The sequence below is a fragment of the Electrona antarctica genome (genome assembly GCF_951216825.1).
Source record: "Electrona antarctica genome assembly, chromosome: 13".
Classification (NCBI taxonomy): Eukaryota; Metazoa; Chordata; class Actinopteri; order Myctophiformes; family Myctophidae; genus Electrona; species Electrona antarctica.
The window spans coordinates 26,633,552-26,651,830 of record NC_136794.1 but is presented as its reverse complement, the minus strand read 5'-3'; the positions used below and the strand labels follow the sequence as shown (position 1 = coordinate 26,651,830).

Sequence of the window (18,279 nt, the reverse complement as noted above, 5' to 3'; positions counted from 1 at the left end):
AGCAGGAGCAGGTTTGTCACTGGTATCAATGTCTGTGGGGAAGTTTCATGTATTTGTCTGGTAAACAAAGACCCTTTCCTATCAGATATCACAAACGCAAAGAGGGCAAAGTTCCGAAAATAAACATGTAAGCATAATGAGAGCTTATGAAATTCCTCCATTTATTTTGTATTCATTAGAAATGAAATGTTTGGTACACTGGGAAATCGTCAGCAGTTATGTAACGCATACATGACTAATGTGATACATACTTCTACTAAACATACAATAACAATGATGTCCTTGAAATGTTAGTTTAAAGGTTCATGGTTCTAATGTTTCAATTATTTTGTCCTTTGGGAACACTGGGTTAATAACAACAAAAGAAAGCTATCTGATGAGAGTATTTCTATTAACAGGGGCCATTGGAGAAGTCCATGCAGAATTCTGTGACCTTCGAGAAACAGAAGAATATGGACAACAGAGTCGCAATCATCAGGAGCAGTGTACAGGTACAATAATATGTACAAACAAAGAATAATAATACAATAATATAATAATAACAGTTGGAACAATATAGAGGGTATGCACATGCATAAAGTGAATGGCAAATCGAGTGGCAAAGTGAGAGGCAAAGTGAGTTTGACATTGCTTAACGTTGTTTAATGCAATCAGATAGGACTTTTCTGTTTGGATGTATGGGCTGTCAAGGCCAGAAAGTATTTTTTTGCCACTCAGTGAGTCAGTAGGCGTTCATGCATAACTTCCGGGTTTGATGATGACGTCACGCGCATACCCTCTATAGGAAGTACCAAAACTAACACTGTTAGCTGTGCCCAATAGAGGAGGAATTTGCGGTCACATCTTGTGGCTATGACATAATCATCTACTGAACCATGCCAGGTAGCATAGATCACCAGGTACTGTAGCTTTGGATGGGAATAGGATGCTAGTGTCCCAATGAATTAACACAAAATAAATCATGTCTAGATGATGGACCAAGCTGTGAAACACATTGAGGACCTGCAAGATGATTTTGATTTCTGCTACAAGACCCTTCAGTCCAGAGGTGAGCTGTCTCCAAATGTGCACAAAGCTTAAAGAATTCTCAGAATCTTCTAGAAAATGTGTAATGTATTATCCTGCATGTTCATGTGCATGTTTGTTTGTTTATGTGCTTCAGATCAGAACACTGAGAAGATGAAACAGGAAGTTACAAGACTACAGGAAATGCTCAACAGGCTTGACTTTAAAAGAAAGGTGTGTATATGTGAACACAAGTACAATATGTTATGACATGAAAAGAAATAAGAACATATTGCCGAATTAGTCCAATCTGGATGTTATTATTATATAATTATAGTTCTAATATATAGTTTAATATATAGTTATAGATCATTTTATTATAAATATATCATTATTATCTGAGCAATCAGAACTTGTCTGTAGAACCAGTGCTGGTCTTTGGTTCCATGTCTTGTTCCTTGGATTGTTCAGTGATTTGGACGTGAACAAACTTAAAAGACACACAATAGGGAAAGGGGATATGACTCTTTTCGACTACAAGAAGAACTGAGTGAACCGTGTCATGCTTTGAAACGTATTTCACAGGCTATGGATTTGTTTCCATTCGGCACTCCTCAGCATCTTCGCATCGCACAGCTCGTAGATCAGCTATTTTTACTTTCACTATTTTAATATTAGTGGTTAAAATGGAAATGTCAACAAGAAAACCATTACAGAACTTCATGGGTCCAGGACAGGGAAGGTTCTGGATTACACTTTTTCGTCGAAAAAGAGCCATAAGCTGTCCTCCTGTGTTGCATTCTCTGCTGATAAGACTGAGCAGCTGATCTCCATTTCCTTAAATCAGTCTAGCTCAGTCGTAGAGAACTCAACTTTGGACCACAAGGTTCTAGGTTTGATCTCGGGACCGCCAGTATGAGTAGCACGACTTGGGTCACCAGGTACTGGGAGCTGATGGTAGGTGTGGCGCTCCACCTCAGCAATCCTTCTCCCATGCTTACATCATGACATCAATCAGAATACTTTGTTGGCTAGCAGGTGTCTGTTAATATTGGATATCGGGAAACCTAAGACATGGGGAGAAGATGAATCACTGTTTTGATGTATTAAATTGCATGTAACCTATTTGATCAGGTCTATGTTAAACTGCATAACGCATCATATTAAAGTCGTACAGAGTATAAATTATGCTGAGACTGATGCTGTACTTGATGGCTCTCCTAGGAGATCCTCACCAAGATGGATGATGTGATCAAGGAGATTGATGACCTGATGAGCAGTCAGCTGAACCCTGAGCTGTTGGACTGGAAGCGCAGACAGCAGATTGCCTCCATTGGAGGTCCACTCCTCACCGGCCTGGACCAGCTGCAGAACTGGTGAGGAAACACAAGTAGCCAGAAGACAAGATTTGCACCAAATCCATCAAGAAATAGTATAGGGTTTTAAAGGTACAGTACAGTACAGTACAGTACAGTACAGTACAGTACAGTACAGTACAGTACAGTACAGTACAGTACAGTACAGTACAGTACAGTACAGTACAGTACAGTACAGTAAGTGATATTCTTTGTTAGAATAAGTGTTAATTCATGGTTCAGGTTTTTGTTCATTAATACCGGTATATATATCTTTATTAATTTAATATACAACACAGTTGGGCTTGCAAGTTGTGCGTGTGTGTGTGTGTGTGTGTGTGTGTGTGTGTGTGTGTGTGTGTGTGTGTGTGTGTGTGTGTGTGTGTGGAGAGAGGGTGCGCGGACATGACAAGCAACGATGCGAGCGGTCGCAAAAACGGGGCGTTTTGAGAATATTTAAGGGCGTGTTATTTATATGATGGTCGGTTTCAGTCATGACATTTATCAAAGCTCTGACCAAATTTACGCTAGGATCAGATCAGCTGTATAGGATCACTTGATAAATGTCACGTTGACGTAGGCGTACGCCAAAACCCACACCCAAGAATATACACGCCATTGATAAATGAGGCCCTATGTGTTGATAGACTGGTGCAGGCGGCACCAGTCTATCAAGACAATACCAATACCAGTGGCACCAGTGATGCCAGATGGTAGTCTTTGGAAAAGGTGAAGTCGGGGTGAGAAGCTTCAACAATTATCTTTCCAGCTTGTTTCAGAGACAGCAGGTTGCAACGATGACCCTCTCTGCAAAATGATTGATCAGCTGCAGTCAGCACCTGTCCTTGCCAGTAGAGGTAGTGAGTGGTAGAAGGTGTGGATGCAAAATAGAGGATGGTTATGTAGAATTATTACTAGACCATTATGACCCTCTTCACAATGGCGGTAACTCACTTGAGATCCTATGTGATTCTTGTTCCCAGGAATTGGCCTGACTCCACAGTGTTAAATAAAAAATAGCAGCAGTATACTCGTCTGTTTCCCGTCTACCTATGTTGTTTTGTTGAATAACACCAATCACACTCACATCGTCATGATTGGAATAAGTTTGGATGCGCACAACCTCACACGCACGCTGCTGTTTTGCAAAATAAAGGAGAAATGAATCTCCTCCTGTTCTGTCTCTCACTGTGGTCCTGTCTCACACTATGGAGTGACTGATTATATGCGTAGCCTAAACATTAACTTGTGTGGTGGGCTGGTTGGGTTACCTATCTCCGATCTCTAGATGCGGTGCCCAGACTCCCCACTTGCGCTGGCTCGGCACATTTGGCATTTGAGAGTCACGTTGAGTTTTTCTTTAAACGAGGATGAGACGAGGAGGTTGCACATAACTCCAGAAAGACATGGGCCTACTGTAGGTTACAGAACCTTATGGCTTAATCATCTGACTTGTAACATTGTAAATATTGTTTTTAATTGCGCAATTTTAATTGCTTTTGCACTTGGAAATAGCCTATACTACCAATTTCATATGACATGCCTCTACAAAAAATATACTTTTCAGATTATTTATATTTATTATATATTTGTTTTATAGTTTTTATAGCCTAGTACATTTTTGGAGTGAATACACATGTTTAGATGCCTGTCAGCTGGTCAGACGGGTGCCGACTAGACGTGAGTTTTGGCTAGTGTCAATGTCCAAAGTCATGCTGGAATGATAAATGCCGATAATTGCGGTGATCTCACACATTTCTTTTGTGTAAATCACGTTGATAAATGAGGGCCAATATCTCGCTGCCATTTGTACAGTTTCTGTCCTATAGCTGTGGAGCCTCCTACCCCTCACTGAACACCAGGAGGAGCTCCTCCTGTCTTCATGTCAAAGTGTCCTTGAGCAACAAATTGAACCGCTAAATGCTCCTGGTGAGCAGGTTCGTGCTTTGGATGGTTGCCCCAGCCATCAGTGGGTGAATGTAATGTGCTTTGCATGAAGACATTATAGAGCATAGCAGTGGACCCACTGAAAACTCTCCAATTCATTTTTACCATAGAAGCCTAGAATCAAGCCATCCAGGATCCTGTTGAATCATGGCCATAATTTAACATTTGATTTTGTGAAGAGAAAAAATAAAATAATAATCAAAGGTTTTATGGTCATGACTCACCAGGATCCTGGATTGCCCGATTCTAGGCTTAAAATTATTGATATAAATATGTTTGTAAATCTGTATGGGGAAAAAAGTATGGCCGATTTTTCAGTAGGTCCAGAAACCCACACCCATTGCCTACAGAAAGTGTGTATAAATTTCATTTATGATGTCTCTACACCACCAAAGATAATGCCTTTCTCCTCCATTGTCCCTCCTTCTCTCTTTCCTCCTCCTCCTCTCCATTTTTTTCCTTCAGGTTTACGTTGACATCTCAGAGCCTGTTCCAGGTAAAGCGTCAGCTAGATAAGCTGGGGGAGCTTATTGTGAAGGTAACCTATGAGAGTGATCCCATCCCCCTGCAGAAGCCCCAGCTGGAGGAACGAATCAAATACCTCATCTACCACCTCATCAGGAGGTATGCTACAGTTACATAACAACATGAAACACAATGCCACACACACAACCCCAATGAAAAACCCAATATTATACAGTGTATTCAAGATTCAAGAGTTAGAAGTGAAAGTGTAGCATGCTCTGCAGTCTGCAACAATAACAAGAAGATCATAATTATGAATATTAAAAATAAATAGTGGGCTTAAAGGGACATTTCACAGCTGGAAGAAACTGCATGTTAATAGTATTTGTAGTAGATAACAGTAGCACAATTTGAAATTTGCACCCTATGGCCAGAAAAAAAATAAGTCTGTGTGTTTCACTAGGGTTTGACTGGATTTCTGAATTCATACAATGTCCATAATGCTTTAGTGCACTTTCCTTCCTTGTGGGGAGCTTACTTTCCAGTGCTGGAGTGCACCAGCACTGTTTAATGCAATTTATTTCTGTGTGTAAAAGTATTTTTGTTGACAAAGTTGTAAAAGTCGACAGTATGTACAGTATATCCATAACATAAGCAAGCAGCACGCTAGCAGACAATACACTAGTTCTGTCTTTCAATCATTTTATTATTATTATTTTCACAATTACATTACCTGATCATCTTCTTCTTAATTAAATACACTATAGTTTAATCTCGTCACATGAAACTATACCTCATATGCATACATCTGTCGCATGAATTATCAAAACATTAGAAAGTAGCCAGCGTATCTGTGTATCAGATTGTGAAAATATAATAATAATAATAATAATGGCGGCGGTGGCTCAGGGGTAGAGCAGCTGGATGGTAACCGCAAGGTTGCCAGTTCGAACCCGGGCTCCCCCAGAGTTGGTGTCGAAGTGTCCTTGAGCAAGACACTGAACCCCTAATTGCTCCCGATGTGCTGGCTTGTGCCTTGCATGGTTTCCGCTGCCATCGGTGTATGAATGTGTGTGTGAATGGGTGAATGTAATGCACAATCTATGTAAAGCGCCTTGGATGAAGGCGCTACTGTATATAAATGCACCATTTACCCATTTACAAACTGACAATGCGCAACATGACGTGTTGTGAGCTTGTAGATCGGCTATTTCCGCAGAATGTGAAACTAATAATTGGGATGCTGGGGGTTCTATTTCCGCAGAATGTGCAACTAATAATTGGGATACTGGGGGTTCAAGTGGTTAAGAAACTGATGTTGAACTTTGGTAGGACCTCTGATTGTATTTTATGGCTGGATTTAATCCCAAATAATGACCATGATCTTTTTCTGTTGCTTCTGTGCTCTGTGGCAGAATTATCTTCCCTCATGTTACTTTATCTGCTAAAAGTGTGATTTTGAGGCCTGTTTTGCCATCCATTGAAAATCAATGGAATGGCTACTTCCAGATTCCTCAATCATAGAACTCAGAAACAACAAAGATACAGCAAAATGTACAGTCTGAATGGTGGGAGCTATGAATGCAGTGGAATAACATTTGATACCTCGTCCACAGCGCATTCGTGGTGGAGAAGCAGCCGTGCATGCCCACCCACCCCCAGAAACCACTCATCATCAAGACAGGAGTACAATTCACCACAAAAGTCAGGTATTTGGACTTTATTTTTATATATTTTTCTCAAGCATCTGTCATACATAGAATGCATTCTCATTTTTATCTCTGCTAGTGGCAGGGCTATAATGATGCAAATGTTGGTCGGTCGTTTTGTTTATATGAGAGTCAGCTTTTTGTTTAATGTTTATCTTAGTGGTATCTTTGATTTGTCTTTGCTCCAAGAAAATTAGGAAATGCACTGATGTCCCACACTTTCAGTACAAATGAAAGCTCTCAACTGTCATGTGTTTTCTACAACTAGATGAACCAAAACTATCAGACTTAAAATCCATCCATCCATTCATCTTCAACCGCTTATCCGTAGTCGGGTCGCGGGGGCAACAGCTCCACCAGAGAGCTCCAGACATTCCTCTCCAGAGCAACATTAGTAACTTCCTCCTGGGGGATTCCGAGGCGTTCCAAGGCCAGTGAGTCGATATAATCCCTCCATCTGCGCCTTGGTCTGCCCCGAGGTCTCCTCCCCGAACCACCTAAGCTGGCTCCTTTCCAGGCGAAGAAGCAGCGGCTCTACTCCGAGTCTTAAATTCATCAATGAAATAATCATATTTCTTTGCTGCTGTTGATGCTATGACTTTTAATCCCTTCTAGACTGCTGGTTAAACTTCCAGAAATAGATTATCAGCTCAAAGTGAAAACAACGTTTGACAAGTGAGTTTCACATACTGTACAATGACTCTTTAATGACTCTTTTTGGATGGCAACAAAGTGAAACTCTTGACACTTGTCAATCTGATGAGGATGAATGTTTCTGTCATGTTGGTGGAATAACCTGTGTGTGTGTGTGTGTGTGTGTGTGTGTGTGTGTGTGTGTGTGTGTGTGTGTGTGTGTGTGTGTGTGTGTGTGTGTGTGTGTGTGTGTGTGTGTGTGTGTGTGTGTGTGTGTGTGTGTGTGTGTGTGTGTAGGGACCTACCACCCGGCAGAGTGTGAGTATACAGCTCATGTACAGCGGGTTCCTTCGTGGGTCAACATTGGGTGACCAGGGTTCAAGGAGGGTGACACTTTACTGACACATTACTTCTTATAGAAAAGGATTGAGGGACCATTCAGAAAGATAACTGATATTAGACTTTATTATTTCATTTCATTTCATTTCAACCATTATTTAGTTCTCGGAGAGCACACTGAGGGCTGGGACCCTCTATTAAACTCAGTTTCTTCTTTATTGATTCTACCCTCTTATTTTATCTACAGAAATCGTCAGTTTTTCATCCTGACCAACAACACTAAAGCTATGGATATTGAGGAATCCTCCAATGGCTGCCTTTCAGTGGAATTTAGACACTTGGTATGAGACCCATTCACTGACTGGGCATTTTTATTTTACTGATCAGTGTGTTGCTTAATTTTCAACAACATTAAAATGCAATTCAATTCAGTTTAGTTCTGTTTGTGTCTTGCAGCAGCTCAAAGAAAAGAAATATATCAATGGAGCAAAGGGAAATGAGGTGAGGTGACATTTAATTGATCTTTTTTGGATTGTTTTCTCAGCACACAGACTCTCAGAATCTGAATATGAAATTCTGGGGGGAAAGGGAAATTGGTCAAGTAGTAGTGTAGAACGTGAAAATCAGACTGACCACTTCTCAATGTGTTGTGTGCAAATTTGTAGCAGCCTCTGTAAAACGAAGGATTTTGCGGAGTTTTACAATAGAAGATTGGTAAAGTTTCCCTTTATGGATTCAGAATGAATGCAAAAGTTGTGCTATTGAGGAGCGCTTTGTGTTTGTCTTCCCAGGGTCTTCTGTCTGTGACAGAGGAACTTCACTCGCTCAGCTTTGAGGCACAGTTCACCATACAGGGCCTTGCTATTGATCTAGAGGTCAGTTACAACAGGGCTTCAAGGATCAGTTAGCAACACATACTACTGCAGTGCCAATTCAAACTGCCACATGCCTCCTCCTCACATATTTGAGATATTGAAGTTTTTGCAGATGCTCTCTCAATGGTCTATGCTTTTGGTTGCAGATGTGCTCCCTTCCTCTGGTAGTCATTTCCAATGTCAGCCAGCTGCCCGGAGGCTGGGCCTCAGTCATGTGGTACAACCTCCTCACTGATGAAGCCAGGGTGAGCCACTTTGTCTTGCACACAAATGTCTTCAAGTGCTATTTAAATATAGATCTGTCAACCCTATGCACGATGAATGCTGGTTGATAATTTGTTTTTCACGCACCCATAGCCTTATTCACAATGACAACGTTAAAACAGCATTTGATCATGGCGCAGGAGAAAAGGAACTGGTTGGAATAACGTTCCTTCCATGCAGTACGTCCAACCGGGGAACCCCCCCCCCCCCTGTCAGGTGAATAGAAGCGGCTTGGACTCCTCATGCATTGAAGGAAGCATGAGGTCAGTCTGTTGCTCTCCCCAGGTTGGCAGAGGGAGTGTAGCACCCTGGGTGAAAAAAATATGTTACAAAAATTGTGGAATAAATATATTTAAAAAAAAGAAGAAAAACAGCATTTGATCAACAGTTGAATTCAACAAATTGATTAAGATGCCTTACAATGAGAATCTGCCCCAACAAATGAAATGGTATAGTGGATTTCTCGACAGTGTGGAGGTGTTGGCTGAGAACACTGGTGGATTGTGCCCTTGGTGTGCAATCAAAGGTCGCTGTTTTCCCTTTACTGTGTTGGTTCTTTTGTGCCTGGATAAACTACAGTGCCCCCTCAGCCATGAATTCTACCAAACCATCTGCAGCAACCCTGTTTGGTGGCCAATATACAGTACAGTATGTCATCCATGATTATGTTCTGCAGTGAAGCTGGTAACAGTTCAGTGCACGGTGGCATTTCAGCTGGACTTATGTCCATTTGTTCACAGAGAGAACCACATGGGTTAGCTAAATGTAGAATTTTCCACCGATATTGCTTATTCAGTAAACGTTACAGAACGTACCTGAAAAGTATTAATGTAATTCACTGTATCATTAAGAGTCCTCTTCAAGCTAATTATTTTGTTTTCTCTGCTACTGGCAAGAACTTTTAATTGATTAGGCAAATCTTCACAGATTGCAAAACAACACAACTTTTTGGCGACATCTTACCTTTTCCTATAAACCTGCAACCATCCCTCCTCCTTAGCTTTAACTGAAACCATGACACTAAATTAAATCTGACACTAACTATCTCCATAACCTGCATCCTTACCATAAACTGTACCCATACGTAATCCTAAACCTCTTTATCAATATCCATTCACAGAACTTGGGGTTCTTTGCTAACCCACCTCGGGCAAGTTGGAGCCAGCTGTCTGAAGTCCTGAGCTGGCAGTTTTCCACCTTTGCTGGCCGGGGCCTCAACAAGGAGCAGCTCTCCATGCTGGGAGAGAAACTCTTAGGTGCAATTCTATGTTATACAGCCAAAAACTGGCTTTCAAGTGTTGAGATTTAATTTTGTTATTTTTGTATTTTATGACATTTTGGGGCATCTTATGTTGGTTTTCTTTTAATACACTTTTTTGCCTCATCCTTTTCATCATAAAGCAAAGCATATGCAATTCATCTTCACAGTAGATGTTATGAAAACTGTACTTGCGAATGAGTGATGGTATAAAGTGGGCGGTCTTTGAATGTTTTCCAATCCAGTGACATGGAGACCAGTTAGTTTGAAATGATTGTTAGGTTTCATGGTGAAATTTCAGGGGAATTTGCCTATTGACTATTATTTTTACCAATAGCTAGTGATCACAAATTAAAACGAGTTACTGACAGGTGTCTTATCCCGCTACAGGGCAACATGCCTCCCACAGTGACTGTCAAATCTCCTGGTCCAAGTTCTCCAAGGTAAGCTCCAAGTCATTTTCACTTCACCTCCTGTAAACAGTCAATCTGCAGTCATGGATGGATGGTGCCACCTAGAGGCCCAATCAAGCATGTGCACATGTTTTTGTTCCTTGTCCAATGTCCATGATGTGCTCTACCTACCACCACTGTCTATATAAGGACAACTGTTTTTGTGGATGTGAAATATTTTACTGATGGTCAGTGTGGTAGCAATAAAGCAATAAATAGGAGTTCTCTTGCTGTAAGAGCCTCACAGACATTAATATGTACAGTACCAGTATGCAATGCATGTAATGTTCTCATACAGTCAGTGATAGAGTTGCAGAGCATAGAACAAAGGTGAAGGAAGTTGAACATCCAAATGTCGTTTGTGTGTTGTTCGTGTTGTGTCGTTGGTCGTTGAAACTCTGCATGTACTTCTTCCACCACCAAGTGACATACTGTATTTGGATGTCACTGGTCTCAAACTGGGCTAGTACACCTGGACATCATAGACATGCCACACCTATTGATTGACTGACTGACTGACAAATATAAAACACTATGTACAGAGTTGGAAATAACTTTCTAATGGAGAAGTGATCATTTTCCTCCCCCTTTGAGCTCCTGACAAGTGGATTTTCAGCAGTGCATGCTGTACTTGAGTAATTCCAATTTCAACAACAACAACAACAACTGAATGGTGTCACTTAAATTAAGAGATTGTGATTTTCATTACATTCTCTATCATCAGTAACATGTGGGTGATAGGATACTTACTTACTTACAGTATGTGTATCAAATATGGGTTTATTCCAATGCAATCAAAAGCTACAGCTTATAATGAAAGCATCAGGATTTGATTTGAATACCTCTGTGCTGCAGTGCTGCCCAGAGCATTGCATCAGAGCATTTAGTGGCTACACCTGTGTGGTTGATACGCTCTCTCTCTCGCTATTAAATCAAAGACTTTGCCTGCAATGTATTGTATGCTTATAATTTTGCACAAAAAAACCCCAACATGCTCAAGAGGAACTGTAACCAAATAATGGCAGGCCGGTGCGAAAACATCATACCTATCGCCTATCGCTTTTTTTCATGAATCGTAGGTCGTTGACTACAGTCCGCCAGAGTCCTCTATCCTGGGCCTTCTTTTCCAGCTGTTTCCATGTCAGTCCACAGTCTCCACACTGCTTGATATCAGTCTCAAGGTCCCTGTGGCAGATGTTCTTCAGCCTTCCCCTCTTTCTTGCGGGTTCCATCTAAGGGCTTGTCTCGTGATACTGTATTGGGCTTCCAGAGCGTGTGGCCGATCCAACCCCACCTTCTTCTCTTAATCTCCGATTCCACTAGTGATAGACCCGCTCTCTGACTGAGTTCGTTATTGCTGATGGTGTCTGGCCAGCGGATGCTCAGGATCCTCCTGATAAATGTTTGCACCTTCATCGTTGTTGTCCTCCACGTCTCTGATCCGTACAATAGTACTGGCTTGACGTCCGAGCTTTGTCCGCTGGCTGATTTGTTTAGAGCTTCAAATGGTCTTAAGTTGGATAAATGCGGCTCTTGCCTTGGTGATTCTGGCTAAACATAACATAAAACCAATATTAATATAATTTGTTGTTCCTTTTGAAGGAGAATATTCCAGGGAAGCCCTTCAGTTTTTGGATGTGGCTGGATTCCATCCTGGATCTTATTAAGAAGCATTTGTTGCCGGTCTGGAATGACAAGTAAGTCACCCACTCATTCCATGTGTTTTTAACCAATCTCAAAATCTAACTGGTGGATTGCCATGAGTGTATCATGCTCTCTGAATGATGAACCCTATCCTATCCACTGTGGCCCCTTTTCCACCGGTTGGTTCCCAGTGGGAACCGGTTCAGTTCTTTTTGGTTTTTAGTCCATGAGCTAGAGCTCCAACATTGAAACGTTAATTATGAATTGAGTGGGCAAAACCATACCTATATTAGATTGTTATCACCATTAAACTTCCCCAATTGAGTACTTACACGAAGACAGTGATTTATTGTATTACAAATTTAACATTTTTAAATATGCAAATGAGACATTATGTAGGAAAATGTGCAAAATAATCAAAAATATGAAAAAGCTACTACTGTGGAAGGGTTATCATGTATTAATTTACTTGTATTGATCCTATAAACAATTTAATATAGGGTATAGTTTGCCCACCAATTGTGGAGCTCTGGCTCATGGACTAAAAACCAAAAAGAACTGAACCGAACCAACCGTGGAAAAGGGGTCTGAGTGGCCCGATGAGTGACCTTTCCTCTAGCACCACCTTCAGGCCAACATTTCTGGTTGGGTGCAACACAGAATCTAGGGGGTGCTAGCCTGTTAGTGGTACTACTTTTCTAATATTACGGTAAATGTGTTTGGTCCCTCTGCAGCCATATTATGGGTTTTGTGAGTAAGGAGATGGAGAGAGCCTTGCTGAAGGATAGGGAGTCAGGGACATTCCTGCTGCGGTTTAGTGAGAGCCACCTTGGAGGGATCACCTTCACCTGGGTGGAACGTGGCTATAATGGTGAGTGTGGTCTCCTTTCATTCTATTTCACAAACACACCCTGGACATATACTGGATAACTCCTTGCTAAAAGAAAATGGAAGGCCAGGCATGAGTATTAGTTGTGATATGTCCCGTGTTTTCTCAAAGCTGCTTTTATTACAAAATTCTAAATCATATTCACTCAACACTTTTGTTAATCTATATGGATACTTTGTTACTTGTCACCTCTTTGTACTTTGTCGTCCAAGGTTCTTTCAATGGCGTGTTTATTTTAACAGGAGAGGCCAAGTTCAACTCTGTGGAACCGTACACCAAAAGCCGCCTCAGTGCTCTGCCGTTTGCTGACATCATAAGAGATTACAAGGTGATCTCCAACGGAGTGGTCCCTGGGAACCCGCTGAAGTTCCTCTACCCCGACATACCCAAAGATGAAGCCTTTAGTCGCCATTACAACATACATCCCAGCAAAGGCAAGAGAGGCAGACTAATTATATTATGCAGGTTCACATTGTTTGGTATATATTTTGAATAATTGTGAAGAATTATTCTAATTATTCAGGTGTTTGATTTAATTCCCTCCCCCCAGTTGATCCATACATACCATCCATGCTGATCCCCATCTCTGAAATGAGGTACGTTCATCAGATGTAATTTTACATTTTGTTTTGCTGACTCGATAAACTGCTGGCATAATGTTGGTGAAGACCGAAGTTTCCTTTGAGTAAACCCGAGACTTTGTTTGTAATGGAGCTGCATCACGTATCCTTTAACAGCTAAATGTCGCAATGATCAATCCTGTACATTGTGATACTTTACATTTTTATGAAATAATAGAAGGTATGCACATGTATAAAGTGAATGCCAGATCGAGTGGCAAATCGAGTGGCAAAGTGAGTGGCAAAGTTAATTTAACATTGTTTAAAGTCATTTAATGCAATTAAATAGGACTTTTCTGTTTGAATGTATGGGCTGTCAAGGCCAGAAAGTAGTTTTTTGCCACTCAGTAGGCGTTCCTGCATAACGTCTGGGTATGATGATGATGTCACACGCATACCCTCTATTACATTGATGATGAAAACTGGATCTTGGCTGTCCTTCCTTTATCCTGGTAGAGATCACAGCTCTAATCCTGATGCCACGCCACCCCCCTGCCAGTCCCCGCCCATGACTCCTGGGGAATTTGATATTCTCAACCAGAACCTCTGCTTCGACATGGATACAGTAAGTCTACATAATGCATATCGTTGCTGTCGGCAGAAACCTACTATTAATGCCCTTCTTTATCACACTGCAGTGTCACACAAAAGCTTCAAAAGTAGCAGATCCACAAACATGAAACACAGCGACACGTTTTAAGCTTGTAGATCTGCCAGTTTTGCTATTTTTGAATTTGAATAAGGAAAAGTAACAATTTAGGACATATGAGGTTCCAACCTGAACAGAGGCGATATGTTATCGTAAATTTGAGAAATCAATGGTTTTGAAAAATCACTGGCCGGTCAGTAAATTTGGGAAAAAGCCAGGGAGGAGAAGCGCTCATTTAGTTTCGATGTATTTATTCTTTACAAAATCGACATTACACATGGCAAATATAGGTTTTTGATAATAGAATGTAGCTTTTTAATCGGAACACAGAGACCGTACAATAGGTGCATTTCTGTTGAACTTTTCAGCAGAAATATATTAAATATCACACTACTAACTCTTGTTTAGCATGTAATGTCAACACAGCAGATGTAAAATATGAGCATTGAAATATGAAATTAAATAATTCAGTTAAAAACAATTTTAACTAAATTGAAATAACAGCATGTACAGGTCTACATCAACACCATCCATGCTGTAGTCAGTGTAGTGTAAGCGACTGAGGCCTAAACAGCATAGGTCAACACCAGGATCCATGCTGTAATATCATAACCTATAGTGTCCAAATTCCAATCCAATTTAGTACAAGTCTTGTATAACAAGTCTTATAGACTGTATGTCCAGAACCAGTTTAATCCCTGACTGTGTTGAGTCCTTCATAAGCATTGCCGAAGTGGAGGTTGAGACTGACACTGTTCTTTCAGATGGGAATGGACAAGCTAGGTTTCCAGTGGAAACTGCAAAAGAGAGAGAGAGAGAGAGAAAGTTAGATTGCATTAATTGAATTGTAAAACAAGAGGGCAATATTAAATATCATGAATCCTGCACAATTCTGCCTATTCATTTTGATCCTTTGATTTGATATCTTCAGGGATTTCATTTAATTCAAATAGTAGTAATAGTGATAATACCCCTTACTATAGAGTGTGCTGACCATGTAAGGAGTTCCTCCCTATCCCCAGTTAACCCCTTGGGTCAAAAAACACTAGTTTCGGTTTTGGCTGGAGGTTCTGTGCCTTCATCCAATCAGGATAGAGTGGGGCCTTCCCCATATTTTATCGATTCTGACATTTGTAATGATCTACGAGATCTCGTAGATCATTCCACTTTTTGCTATTTTCTCAAATTGATTGATCCATCAGTCATTTTACAAATTCACAATGGATTTAGCATTTATTTTGTGATTTTGTTGCAAAACCAAATTTCTCAAATTCACTGTAACAAAATATAATTACTTTATGATGGATACACACATCAAAGTACATCAAAGCCCTAACCCTGGCAGTTAACTACAGAGGACCAGTTGTTAATTTGCTTCATAAATAAGTTAAATAACGTTGTGTGCACCCTGGCATTTTGGGCATGTAAAAAAACACATTATGAGCTTGTAGATTGAATATTGTCAAAATAATGTAGAATTTGTTTGTGGTTAAGTGGTTAAAGTTAAAAACTGTACAAATCCCTCAAAATAATACCTGACTGACTGACAGTTCAAAGCATGATGTGATCTAAAGAGATATTTAGAAACTGATGTAATTTTCATTTTGTGTTGAACAGATTAGCTCTCCGTATTCAGAGTAAAATAAAGTGAGCCAGCTGACATCTCCCTCTCCAAGGTCTCTACAGTCGTTTCTAAAGGTTGAAATCTAGGGATAAGTATGGTGTTTATTTGTTGTTCAATAGGAGGAATGTTTGTGGAATCAGTAAGAGATTTTGTCTTCCATTGCAGCATTTTCTTTCAGTTTGTGTTGTATTTTTGTCAACTCCAACTTATTCTGTTGAACTATGTGAACATTATCTGAACGTTTGGATTTTTCTTTTTTTCTTCCTTATTTTTGTGCACTATACAATTGCCTATATTTAAGCCATTGTGACATAATTTTAGCAGCTGCAGGTGCAAATGCTTTTTCTTTCTTTTCTTCTTCCCCCCTTTTTTTCACGGGCGATAGCAACTCCTATGTCCAGCTTTTGATTGATTGAATGAAATTTGTATTCACAGAGATGATGTATGATGATGTACGATGATTAAATCGCCCCTCACTTCACACGGGTGTGATTTTCTTTTCTTTTTTACTGCTGGCAGTATTTATTTTATTACACCAGCACCCTAGTGGATTCATAAAACATTTTCAAGAGATTCTTGTAATATTCAGGTACCAGTATTAGTGCTTCACCCATGTATACATTTTGAATGATTGTCTCATGCATGAAATGTCAATGTGCATACATATACTGTACTTACTGTATAAAAGATGTTCTTCCATGCAATGCAGTCGTGGTCTTCTTTTTCAGTAGCTTCACAGTAACTTATTGCTGACTGAAATGATTGCTCAGCCCTTGTCTGCAGGTCTTGACTTGCTGTAACAATAATGCTTACTAGACGATAACGACAGTAAAAGTCTCCTGTTCTATTATTTTTTGCTTCAACCTGATGACAACTTCTTTCGAAAATACAGTATGTATTTACTATTTACTTATTTATGAATGAGGATTTGGTCTTCCAATGGCTGGAATCGTCCTAAATGGTACTCAGTAGTTTCTTTCACACTGACACTGCCTGATACAAGGCAGATAACCAGTGTCTTCTGTCAGTTTCATACAACAGAACAGATTGTCCGTATACAACAAAATGGATGCATGCACGTTGGCAATTATGTCAGTGTTTTTGTTTGTTTGCCAGTGATAATGCCAGGAAATAAATCTGAAAGAAGGAAAACAGTGAAAGAATTATATACAATTGTGTTTATGATGAAGGTCTGCCGAGGGGTGATATCAAAGATATTGTAGGTGAAGTGGTCCAATAATAATAATCAATCAAAATCAGGCCCTGTCTTCAGCCTGTTGGAGATCATAACAAGCGCTTTTAAAAATGGTGAGACATGGTGCTATAGAAAGGCTGGGTTACAAATATATGATTTAGGTGTTGATTTCAACAGATCCTGCCTCTAATCTCCTATTAGGTCAATTGGTCCATCAATGTAAGAATTGTTGAAGACTAATGAGACGTAGCTTGCGAAGTTAGTTCATTCAGACAACCTCAAGGGGGTTCATGCCATGCTCAAGGCGCATACTATACTCAAGGGGTTAACATGCTGCATTACTATGTGGGTGTACAGTGTGTGCAGTCCCTCACGTCATTCGCCGATGCGGCAGTCAGCTGACCAATTGGGCGGGCTACTTAAGCTCACCAGTCTGCATGCTCTTCCTGCCTTCCTCCGCATATATGGTCCCCGGTTGTATGTGATGTTTTTTGTTCCTCGTGGTTGTTGCTGCTGCTATTGCTGTCCGTGTGTGCAGCTACTTCTGCTTAAATTATGCTTCTCAGCTACTGTCCTTGCTGTGAGTATGCAAATATTGAGTTTGATATGATTCTGCTAATGCTGCTGAGTTCTACTATGTGGCTTCAACAAGCTTCATAATAGCCCGTTTTGGTAATTAAGCCGGATGTGCAGTCAGTGCTGCAGCTTCTATTGTAACATGGTATGTGTTCTATAGCCAGTTCTCATTTTGCAATGTTTTGCCAAATCAGCCCAGGTGCAGTGTTTCTCCCATTCAGTGATGGGTCCTCAACTCATGTGCAGTGGTTGCCACGTCCGCTTTTATAAGCAATGTTGGGCTTGTTTTCTGTAGTCAAATTGTTCGGTGCTGGTGTCCTGTCATGTATCCAAATGACCTTGTCCAATGAACTGTATTGTTTCAAAGTCGTCGTAGTCAGTAGGGTATATATTGTAAGTTAAGTTGTCACGTGGCGAGTCCTAGTCGGGTACAGGATGGTTCTACACCTGGTTGCTTTCTTTCTCAAGATCTGGCAACTCAGCTGCCTGTTTGTGTCTCCTAGCAGTTTCATTCATTTTGGAGCAAGACTTCAGTCACACTCTGCTTACCAAAGTATTCCTTAAAACACTTTCTATATGTGCTTTGGAAAGTGTTGTCTGTGAGGTAACTACCTTAATTGCAATCTTGATATTGGTTGGTGCTTTTGTAGCCATGTGGTGTTGAGGTTTCCTCATTGCCATGAGGGTTTGTTCATGCTAAACTAATGCTAAAGCTAGCACCCTTTTGCCTGTGATGTATTATGCTTCAGTTTTATGCCTGGTTAACACTAATACATTTAT

General features: G+C 40.5%; 1 protein-coding gene across 1 annotated transcript in view; it reads left to right on the top strand.

The window, feature by feature from the left end:
- stat4 (signal transducer and activator of transcription 4) overlaps window positions 1-16,427 on the top strand; it is a 20,925-nt gene extending 4,498 nt beyond the window's left edge. The window contains exons 4-24 of the mRNA XM_079518944.1: window positions 1-11; window positions 399-491; window positions 970-1,048; window positions 1,163-1,239; window positions 2,230-2,381; window positions 4,773-4,931; window positions 6,389-6,481; window positions 7,097-7,156; window positions 7,412-7,432; window positions 7,701-7,794; window positions 7,910-7,954; window positions 8,245-8,328; window positions 8,475-8,573; window positions 9,713-9,848; window positions 10,241-10,293; window positions 11,905-11,999; window positions 12,681-12,817; window positions 13,078-13,269; window positions 13,386-13,431; window positions 13,912-14,020; window positions 15,722-16,427. The exon at window positions 1-11 is cut by the window's left edge and continues 85 nt beyond it. Coding sequence (XP_079375070.1) covers window positions 1-11; window positions 399-491; window positions 970-1,048; window positions 1,163-1,239; window positions 2,230-2,381; window positions 4,773-4,931; window positions 6,389-6,481; window positions 7,097-7,156; window positions 7,412-7,432; window positions 7,701-7,794; window positions 7,910-7,954; window positions 8,245-8,328; window positions 8,475-8,573; window positions 9,713-9,848; window positions 10,241-10,293; window positions 11,905-11,999; window positions 12,681-12,817; window positions 13,078-13,269; window positions 13,386-13,431; window positions 13,912-14,020; window positions 15,722-15,745 — 1,859 coding nt within the window. The 3' untranslated portion in view covers window positions 15,746-16,427. The remainder of the gene's footprint in view (window positions 12-398; window positions 492-969; window positions 1,049-1,162; window positions 1,240-2,229; window positions 2,382-4,772; window positions 4,932-6,388; window positions 6,482-7,096; window positions 7,157-7,411; window positions 7,433-7,700; window positions 7,795-7,909; window positions 7,955-8,244; window positions 8,329-8,474; window positions 8,574-9,712; window positions 9,849-10,240; window positions 10,294-11,904; window positions 12,000-12,680; window positions 12,818-13,077; window positions 13,270-13,385; window positions 13,432-13,911; window positions 14,021-15,721) is intronic.
- Window positions 16,428-18,279: the final 1,852 nt, after the last annotated feature.